The sequence below is a fragment of the Magnolia sinica genome, chromosome 9 (genome assembly GCF_029962835.1).
Source record: "Magnolia sinica isolate HGM2019 chromosome 9, MsV1, whole genome shotgun sequence".
NCBI lineage: Eukaryota > Viridiplantae > Streptophyta > Magnoliopsida > Magnoliales > Magnoliaceae > Magnolia > Magnolia sinica.
The window spans coordinates 63,408,834-63,420,294 of record NC_080581.1 but is presented as its reverse complement, the minus strand read 5'-3'; the positions used below and the strand labels follow the sequence as shown (position 1 = coordinate 63,420,294).

At 37.1% G+C, this 11,461-nt stretch overlaps 1 protein-coding gene across 1 annotated transcript; it reads right to left on the bottom strand.

The window, feature by feature from the left end:
• Nucleotides 1-7,954: 7,954 nt before the first annotated feature.
• On the bottom strand, nt 7,955-11,005 carry LOC131255037 (receptor-like protein 7). Its single transcript, XM_058255732.1, has one exon. The coding sequence runs from the start codon at nt 11,003-11,005 to the stop codon at nt 7,955-7,957; it is 3,051 nt and encodes a 1,016-aa protein (XP_058111715.1).
• Between the last annotated feature and the right edge of the window lie 456 nt (nt 11,006-11,461).

Sequence of the window (11,461 nt, the reverse complement as noted above, 5' to 3'; positions counted from 1 at the left end):
TGCCCTCCCTAGTCATTTCATCCAAACATAACCTGAATTTTTCATTATTATTTTTTCTCTTGGCAATATAAGAATCCTAATTTTATGTAATTTGAAACTTTAATATGTTGAGGTGGTTATGGGACCATGGAAGAACTTCTAAAGATAATAACATGGTCTTAGCTAGGAATTCATGAAAATCCAGTAAGATGAATTTTTTTTAATATGTTCTTATATTTGTTTGTCTTTTAAAGAATTTGGAAAGATGGGTATTGATTTTTTAAAGAATTTTTGGATTTTGAACAGGTTGGGTTGTTGATTGTAGATGGGTACTACAACAGCTTGCTTGCTCTATTTGATAAATGAGTGGAGGAAGGTATTATTGATATTCTGCAAGGCATATTATAGTTTTAGCAGAGACAAAAGAGGAACTAATTAGGAAAATGGAGGTAAATAACAGAGATGTTTGGGCTATTATTTTATTTTGTTTTGTACGGTATATATATTGATGAAATCAGAGAAATCCTTGAGGAAAACCTACACCTTTGTGTATGATGATCTAGATCGTTCATCTAGTAGGACCCACTGTGGATGGGCCACATCGAACAATTCCCATTGATTAGTCCCCTATTGCCCATCGAAAAGTTTTGAAATATAGGCAATTGTTTCTAATCATCCATTGTATGCAAGGAACACTGACCAATGGGATCTTTGTGACATGTCCCGTCCACAGTGGGGCCAACTTGAGTGGAATTTGGGAAAAAAGTTTGACATTTTCTGAGGAAATGAATGGAGATTTTTATCTGGTTTTCTTTTATTAAAATTGAAGTTTGATTGAAGGAGATTTTTTTATTATTTCCACAAATAAATGGGATGAAGATATTTTAAAAATAAAAAATTATATCAAAAGTTTATGATTTTCTTTGAAATGTGTAGAAGCCTCCACTCGATTTCTCTAATTTTGATTGGAAAATGAGTCGAAACTTGACCTTTTGTATTACTTTTATTAAAAGGTCATTGAAAATTTTCATATGAGTTTCTTTTACTACGATTGATAGAAGACTGAAATTAGAATGCCTTTCCTTCGAACTTTTCTTCTAAACAAGTTACAGTATAATAGCTGATGCCAAAGCGTAAGGACTTATAACACCGGGAAAGATAAGTAAAGTCATAGTTATAGCTCTTTTACATGTCAATTGAATTTGCAAAAGACAAAATTGGTGGGTAGTTAAAATCGTAAAAATATTCTTTTTTATTTTGGATCTTTTGAATTGCCAAAAAGAAAAAGATAGCTAAACTCAAAGTAGATCAAGCTACCAAAAATATGTAGAAAATAGAAGAAACTATTCTTGAATATGCAAATATGAAATTTTATATTAAGTCACAACATTCAATTTACATAATATACTTGATTTGGATCTATTCTCTTTTAAGCACTGCTTCATTAAATATGTGAAAATGTAAAATTTAAAATTAATTCATAGAAAATTTGATCTTTCCATGAATATATATATATATATATATATATGGAAAAAGAAGATTCATTGATAGTAAAATAATTACCCATGAATATTGATTTTTGGGGTATAGTTAGTATTTATAATTTATTATTTTTGTGCAGTTGCTACTCCTGAGCATATCGGAGAAATGATGAAGGTCGTGGGGTTGATTAACAATGAAGTAAAGAGTCATTAGGAGGTTTGTTTTAATTCGATCTTGATCTTGAATTTTTCCATTTTCCTGTTTTTGGTTCCTTAGATAATGATGATGAGTCTCAAGGTTGTAGCTTTTGCACCATCTTGGCACTTTTTTCTTTAATAAAATTTCAATTATCTTTAAGAAAAAGAAGATAATGATGGTGGATGATCTCTTTGATTGTTTCAGAAATGCCGATTTCCATTCACGTTCTTAGATAATTAAGCACATACATGATGTAGCTCGATGAAAAGGCAACCAATCGGGTCGTCTACATTTCATTAGTTATTTTTTAATGTATTTAAGACCATTTCTAACTTATATATATATATATATATATGTTTTTTGGTAAAGCAATATAATTTCTGTTTAATATTCAATTTTAATTGTATTGTAACATTTTTTAGGTTTTAAATATTTAAAAAATACATGTTTCAATTGAAAGAAAAAAAATAAATAGATAAAATTATTTGCCTTTCAAACCTCTACAACCACTTGGAATACTTTTACCAACGCATGGACATATCTTTATCAGTGTTTTTTTCGTGATTACCATGCTTTGGAGTACTTTTATCAGCGCTTAGATAGACTTTTGCTAGTGCTCTTTCAACTTTCTCAAGTGCTTTTTCATTGATTATTGACGGCCACCAAAGGCGCCGGTGAATCCTTTGCCAACACACCTCTTTTTCAGTGCTTGTTTGAGCGCTGGTAAAGGTTTTACTGATGCTTTTTTTAAAAAAAAAAAAGAAAAAAAAAATTAATTTACATTTACTGATGCTTTTTACTGCCGGTAAATATCATTTTTCTTGTAGTGCAATTCCACATTGAAGACCAAAGCATAAGCCCAATCTAAGCCTAGCATGTCCTGGCACAACAGTCCCAGCATGAGAGTGAAAAAATCGGTTAGACCCACAACATGAAAATGGCACAATAATTGAATCCAAATGATAACAATAAAATGCAGCATAATTATATATCGTGGAGAGCGGATTAGCCGTTATTGGGGTAAAAGCTTCGTAGGTGTTACCCTAACCATGCGGGACCCACCTTGATGTCACCACTGTTTCTTATGGCATGGTCCACCTGAGATTTGGATCTGCATATTTTTTGGTACCCCATCTTAAAATGGGCTGAAAAAATGGATGGACAGTGTTGATATCCAACACATCAACAAGGTGGACCCTACGTTAGGGGTAACACATAATCCAACTTTTGGACCCGAACCAAACCAAGAACCCTAATTTATTTTTTTTGGCAGTTTGTCAAACCATCAATTCAATCAATTGAAACCTTGTTCAATGATTCCACGCCAAAAAATTTCCTAACTCATAATTATTAAAATAGAAGGATTTGGCAACAATTTAACCGTAACATTTGTAGTTTGGGCGTCTAGTTTATGAGTAGATTTCATGGTTTTGACGGCTGGAAGATGGCCATCTAATTGAATTGGGTTTCTAATGATCTAGCCCATTTTGGTGGACAATTTCAATCCAAGCTTATCCACCCACCTGATCCAGTCTGGTCCGGTATTAATGATGAACAATCCAGATAGGTGGGTTCGAAAGAGTTGGCGATTTACACGATTTTAGAAGCTTCCCACAAAGCTGATGATTGATTGTCTTCATTAAGAAGTTTGCTTAATCACTATGGAGCTCTAATTTACGGTTAAAATGCCTTGAATTACAGAGCTCTAATTTACGGTTAAAATGCCTTGAATTACAATAAGTAACTTTGATCATCTAGAGGCCAGCCAGATGGACAAAAGGTATATGCTGTCCTCTCTCCTTTTTCTCTTCCAAAACTCTCGTTTCTAGGAATTTTTAAGATTCATTGAACAAGATGAGGTAGAAGTTATCTCATCTTTTTATCAATCCCTTTCAATAGTATCTTTTATTGTATTCAATTTCAAACTTCAGATAAAAAGTGGAAAGAAGAATTCAGAAGAAATAGTGGGATGCATCATAGATTCGTGGAAATAAAACCAGACTGGTCCATTCAACAAGTGTGGGTTACTATCAAAGTGAGTGAGTGACCAGTGATCCAACTCAATTCATGTATGGGCCATTTAATGATGGGTTATTCCAACATTTTCTTGAAGTAATCTTCATGGCAAGGCCACCATTACAGGTCTGATGTTCCAGTGATATGGCAAGGGGAACTTTTGTCATTTTAAGATACTGAAATGAGTAGCTCGGACAAGGACGAATGCATATAGCCTGCGCTCACACCAAAACTTACCACCGAAACTTCTACTCGTCACATATAATGGGTAAAAACACTTTCGAGTTCTTTCGAGCTAACCAAGGGCATGGTGTGAAATGCACTCCTTGTCAACAACCCAATAAAAAATTCCCGTGGGCCAGAGCCCTAGTAACAGTGTAAAATCGTGCCCAAAATTTCTAAGTTTACATGCATGGTGTGGCCAGTCTGAATTTTGGATCAAGAATATCTGTACGTTCATCCTAATTAGACTAATTTAATGAATGGTTTAGATAGATTATACACACCATTACGCAAACCCATGGACGATATCCTCTCCCCATTATTTCTCTTCGTTTAGGCCCAGCACAGTTATGAATGGAGATGAATTTTGTTCTTACGCCCTAAAATTTCAGTCATACCTGATTTAGGCAGCCGATGTCAAGCACACCAAATAGTGTGCCTGGAGCTCAGCTATTCTCGCTATGTTGTAGGACCACCTTAAAGATAGGCATACAATTCATGTATATCCTTTAATCAGGTGAGAAACACTGGATCAAACTATAAATGACCGATAACTTAATATACAGGTGTGGCCCACCTGATGAATGCATTGGTTTGATTTGGTGCCAGTTATTTTTAGGGTTTAACCTACCTTTCTAGGGATGGGTGTCATATACATTGTCACTTTGGCTGAATAAATTCTTATATGGAAGGAAACAACCTATCGATGAAACACAGTTTCCAAGCTCTGAGGTATGAGGTAAGCACGAGTACCTTTAATTATGCGTTTGCTCTGAAACTGTCCATGACTGCAAATGGTCCCATTTGTTAAGTGCACGAGCCTGCGCAATAAGCTTATCTACAGTGATACATGTGGCCAAAATGAAATATAGGTGCGAGATCCTATCTATCCATTAGGTTGGTCTGACCTTTTATATGTTTTTCCAAAAATAAATCTGATTCACTAAACTTGTGGCCCCATAGGCAGAAGGGTTAAGAAACTTCAGCCAAGTTTTCTATATTCATAAATTGTGGCTCACCTTAGAATTGGATAAACCTTCTTCTTCTTCTTCTTCTTTCCTTTTTTTTTTTTTTCTTTTTTTTTTTTTTTTTTTGGCCTTTTTGTAGAAAGGTGGGAGCACACCAGCACACACGAAACACCAGATCTCCGTGTTGCACATTGGGATATTGGCACAGGAACCTTGTTAGGCCACCCTGAGGTGTAGGATCCGATCCACAGGGTTTATCGTGTTCCTGAGATATCTAAATATGATAGGATCTAAAAAAAACAGGCGTATCTGATCATCCAGCTGCCCGTTCCAATTAGATAATGATTTCGAAGGTAAAAATGATATTTAGAGTGTCTTAGGGCCATGAGATGATCGGATCAAACTAATATTTGCTCCCTAGTTGTAACCACACATAAACGGGCCATTGATTGGTTAAGATAGGATCTGTAGAGATCAGGAAGGACTAAGATCTAAATTAAGAAGGATTCAAATACGTTAATTTGATTCATCAAAACCGAATTCGAATTCAAAGTTTGTTGGTTCGACCTAAAAGATTGTCGATCTGACTGACAGAATAACTTGATTAAGAATTTGACAGATCACGCAGAACTGACATAGTGTTGGTCCGCGTTGATCCAATTGATAGTCACAGTCGGTCCGACTGACAGATAGTGAAAAGGGCTAAATCGACTATTGCTCAATCAGTCCAACCAACGGTCCACGGGTTCGACTGACAGAGGACGGAAACAGGCTGCTTATATTCCAATTTTAGTAATTAAATTTTTTTTATCACTTATATTTGTAATTTACAATAAATTATTCATGATGGGTTAGTTAAAACATGGAAAGGATGGTAGAGACCGCTTTAATGGGTCAAGTGGGTTCCACATTAAATATAGGTGACTACAAATCTTGCATGATCAATGATTAGATGTGAAGAGATTCAGGTTGAAAATGTTATGGAGCCTAATCATGAAGTTGATCCATTAAAGGTGGGCCCCACCATATAAATTTACATAAATTAGAGTAATAATTCTCTCCATATATTGTATTTAGGATTTTTTTATATCTTGTTTACTCTGATTTGACTATTTTAATGAATCAACCTCACCGAATTCTAATGTGAGGGATCCCAACTTGTTTGTTTCCATGATTAATCAAGATAGTTTGTATTCATAATTTTATTAATATTCTAGTTAATGACTGTTTTGATTATACTATGTGTAAGTCATTTAGTTTCTTCTTACACTCAGTTACTTACATAAATATATGAGCAACTGTTGTAACTGAAATTTATTATCTTACATATACATGCTGATTTTTATTCCTGTACGTATTAATTCGGTTAATATAGCTGCAAATATATAAATAAGGGGGAAAATCTAACATCATGTATTCATAGCATAGTTGATCTTGGGGGACTTACATTGCATGAGTTAGTCCTAGGATACCTCCCTAGAAGAAATGTTGATCCTGATAGGCAGATGCGGGTTGATGATTTTCTAAATCAAGTAGGTAGATACACCCCCTACTTGATGCGTACATGCATTTATGCATTAAATAAGAATAAAAAAAATATTTACTATGCTTTGCCTCTTTTACTATCTTTGAATTTCATCATAATGAACTTTCACTGGGTTTGGCTAGCTCACCTTTTATTGATGGAAAGCAAATAGATGTAACCGATGATAAGCCTTCAGCAAAAGCACAAGAAGAAGCGGCTGAGCCGGCAAATGACCTTAGGGACACATGGCCCTATTTCTCTGAAGAAGAACTTGCTGCCTGGAATGAATGAAAGGCTTAACCTTTGAATTAGTTAAAGCATGCTGATTAGTTAATTTTGGTTCGGTTACGGATTTGTAAATTTTTTATTAAAGCTTTTTGATGCATTTCTTTTGTTTGATTTTAATGGATGTGGACCTATAATTCTTTGGGTTGATTATTGGATTATTACGTTTGAATAAGACCCCAAATCGGTGGGTCATTAGATGATTTTATTAATTAATTTATTCACATGTAGAGTGGTGGTTGAAATTCATCTTGGACTTAAATCATACTTATGAATTGCTTGTGAGTGAACATACGTTTGGTGATTGAAGTACACTTAGCTAGTGTGAGTTGCATTGTGGAACTCAGAGATTGGGATGCATGCTTGGTCTCCAATTTTCCAGGTATGATAGAAGTTGTACATTCATTCAGGCGGGCTCTAAGAAAAGAAGAAAGAAACTGGGCCACACCTATTGTGTAGACCGCTATACAATATCAACAAATTTCCAAAAGGGATTTAAAGCAGCCGAGAAAGAAAGAAAGAAACTGGGGCACACCTATTGTATAGACCGCTATACCCCAAATCTGCTCTCACGCTTCAACCAACCAGACAACTACAAACAAGCAATAAAAAGGAGCCTTCTATCCCTACTTCAAAAAGCATCGACCCAGCCCACCAACTCCCAGCCCTCTTCGCATCAGCCTTGGTGGTGCTGCTTTTCTGGTGGATGGACTGAATCTTGGATTCATCATCCCATGCTGGCACATGTGTAGCATGTACATAGCTTTATTGCAGACGTATATGGGCTTAGCAAAGCTCCGAAAAGTTAATGTAAGTATGTAAAGGGAATAGCAAAAGCATGACAAGTATGTAACCCACTAAAAACTATTAAACATATTTGATACATCAATCAACACTCTTCCTTCTCCCTCATGTTGAGCTGTCTATACAGTTAAGCGTCCAGACAAGCATCCAATATAACAAATAAGTTGAAGACCTGATCTATCCAACTGTTCAGCCACTTTAATTTATTTTATTTTTTTCTTTTACAGAAAGGTGGGAGCACACCACCTATAATTTTATTGATACGGAAAATAACCATGTACAATCCTAGGTAAGTGCCAGCCATTTACCCCATCACAACACAACAAGCCAAAAGAAAAGAAAAGAAAGAAAAACAAAATATCCAAACAAAGATAAAGCTGAACCAAACAAATCTAACCACCACAGTCTCACAGTCTACATTCTTGACATTTCTCAAATAAGCCAGGAGCCATGAACAACCAGAACTTAAATGCACTTATGGTCGGCGCTTTAGAGAAAATATTGTAGAGGGAAGAATCAATGAAAGCATCCCATCTATAAATTTGTTGTATTCAGTCCTTCCCTTTGTCCATAATGTTAGAGTCCAGAAAAGAACTCCCATTCCTACGCCATGCCCGACTCCAAATCCTATCCACATGAATTTCCAGTCCAACTCTGAATTTGTATCTTCAAATGTTGGCATTATTGATGGTGGTGCAATGCATTTTCTTGATAGTGGAAGTCCACATAATCCTGAGTTTCCTTGGAAGGATTCATTTGTGAATGTAAAAAACTGATTATTTTGTGGTATGCTTCCCACAAGGTGGTTTTGTGAAAGGTTCAATATCGAGAGAAATGTTAGCTTTGTCAGTTGCCAAGGAATTTCTCCCGAGATATTGTTTTGTGATAGATCCAATGATTCAAGCACCGCTAGGTTCTCCAATGATGTTGGAATTTGGCCTGTGAAACTGTTGTGCGACATATTGAGCAAACGGAGCGACTTTAAATTCCCTATAGATTTTGGAATATCCCCATGAAAATAGTTGTTTGATAAATCAACTGCTGTGAAGATGGTTAGGATTTTTGTTAGCTCCCTTTCTTGTCCTTTGATCATTAATATCACCGATTCTTGATAGTATACCATATTCCCTGGTGCATCTAGGGTTCTATGAAGGAACTTAGATTGAGATTCATCCTCCTCAGTCATTGTCTTCCAACTCTGAAATATACTTGATGGCAAACCACCCACAAAACTATTAGAAGAGAGATCAATGATCTGCAACATTGGGAAACTCTGATTTGTTTTTGGAAGTGTAATGGAGCCATAAAATTTATTGAATTTCAAGACAAGAATGCGCAATTGGGGCAAAGCTTCTACCCACGATGGGAAGGTGTCATTTATTTGATTGTTTCCAAGGTTTAATACCTCCAACTTTTTGCAATTGGCCAAAGACCTCGGTAATCGACCTTCGAGTTGATTTCCACTTAGGTCAAGTGTTTGTATATTACATCCCTCCTTAAATGCCTGAAGCAAGGTGCCATTGAAAGCATTTCCTTGAAGATTCAACACACTAAGGGTATCACCAATCTCACCCAAACACAATGGAATCTGACCAATGAAGTGATTGTAAGATAAATCAAGGACGGATAGGGATGTTGCATTGCAGATTGAAAGAGGGATTTCTCCATGGAGGCTATTGTTTGAAACCGAAAAGAAAAAGATCGATGGTGATGGGATTGGAAGTGAGCCTTCAAGCATGTTGAAGCTAAGGTCAAGAATTTGCAAGGCACTCGAAAGATGGGGAGTTGGTGGTTCCATTCCCTGCAGAACATTGTGAGAAAGATTTAAAGAGTATAAAACCCCATTCCCAACCTCCCATATCCATTTGGGTATTTGACCACTAATTTTATTGTTTGAAAGGTCCAATTGATTCAACACCTCTTGATTTCTCAAGAAATTTGGAAATGCCCTGATGTTACAAGAACGCAACCCTAAATTTTCAATCTGGGGGAAGGAGAGAAAGGTTGAATTGCCACCACTATCTTGGACTGACAAGTTGTTATCTGAAAGATCGAGGCCATAAAGGTTTTTGAGGTTTTGAAATAAACCTACATCCACCACACCACTGAAATTGTTGAAATAAAGGTAAAGAGTTTGAAGCTTCCTAAGTTGAAAGACCGATCTTGGAATAATACCATGCAAGTTATTTTCATGCAAATAGATGTACTCCAGCTCTGAAGAAGAGGCATTGTGGAACTCCCCAAGTTGACCTGTAAGTTGGTTACCTGAGAGATCCAGTGCCTGTAACGAAGGCAGTGAAAACAATGATGATGGAATGCTCCCATTGAGAAAATTGTTCCATAACATGATCTCTTTGAGATTCAGAAGCTCATTTCCCTGAGAAGAAGGAATTGGTCCGCTCAATCTATTCGATGAAAGATCCAAGAACTGCAGTTTGGTAAGGTTCCAAAGTGAGGATGGTAATGATCCAGACAAGCTACAATTCCACAGGTGTAATTGATTCAAGAATTTGAGATTACTGAGGGAATCTGGCAACTTTCCTGAAAATCCAGAATTTGACAGTATCAATTTCTGTAGAGTACTGTTTTGAGGGAACTCTGGTAAATTGCCAGCCAGAAGTGGATTGCCCGACATGTCGAGGACTTGTAGGTTTGGCAGCTTGAAAATACTCTCAGGGAAATTTCCATGCAATCTGCAGTCTCTAAGGCCCAGTGAGGTCAAGGAAGAGAAGTTCCCTATAAAGTTGGGCATCACAGAAGAGAGTTTGTTTCCACTGAGGTCGAGTTCAGATAGGAAACGGAGTTGGGAAAGGGAAGAATGGATAGGGCCTGAAAGACTACAATATTGTAACGTCAGCTTGCGTAGATGAGGGAGTGACAAGAACAAGGCCTGACCCCACTCGCTACCCTGCGCTGAGATGTTTACATTGTCTAGATGTAGTTCTCTCAGACTCGAGAGGTTTTGGACGAGTGTTCCGATGCTTGGCTTTTGAAGTTTCAAGGGTACAAGTCTAGAATCATTGATAAAATAATTAAAAGAAATATCGAGAGAAACCAAACTAGTCAAGCGGGAGATTTCCAGCGGAATTTGGCCATAAAATCTGAGAGAAGAGAGGTTGAGATGGACCAAACTGATTAGCTGGTCAAACCCAGAAGGGATTAGAGAGGGAACAAAATCATTGCCTGCCAGGTTGAGGCTCTTCAGGCTCCCAAGACGGAAGAGGCTTTTAGAATCAATACTACCTGAGATCCAGAGGCCGCTGAGGTTGAGGCTGATCACGTGACCAGTGGCTCCATCACACGTGATGCCTTCCCAAGAGCAGCAATCGGTATTGTTCCAATTCCATGAGGAGAGATTCGTGAAGGAACCATCAGTGAAGTGAAAGCTACGCTTGAGGTGGAGCAACGCAGTGAAGTGATGATGGTTGCATTGTTGGGTTGCAAAGACAAAAGACGGGAAAAGGAAGGAGCACAAAGCAAGGGAGATGATAAGAAATGATGGGTTTTTAGAAGAGAGGAGAGCCATTGCCGGGAGTTGGGATGTGTATGAAGAGAGCGTGAGGAGTATTTATAGACACAATTGACAAGAGTCATACGGATGAAATGAAAGAGCCAATGAAGCGGATTGGCTGGTGTACCACACAGCAGCTATATAGCTGGTATAGGTACGTGTCGTGCGAAGACGAGAGCTGACGCTCCTCGAGCACGAGTTGTACGAACAGTTCAAAGGAGATCAAAGTTACATGGCCCCCACAATGATGTATTTTTTATATCCATACTGTTTATCCATTTTTTGAGATCATTTTAGCATGCTACCAAGAAAATGAATCACATCCAATGATTAAAGAACCACACCACAAATAGCAGCGGAGATAATAATTTTCACCGTTAAAAATTTCGTAAGACCCACCATAGTGCTTATTTTCCATCGAATCGGTTCACAAGGTCACAAAGACCTGGATGAAGAGTTAAAAGAAATTTT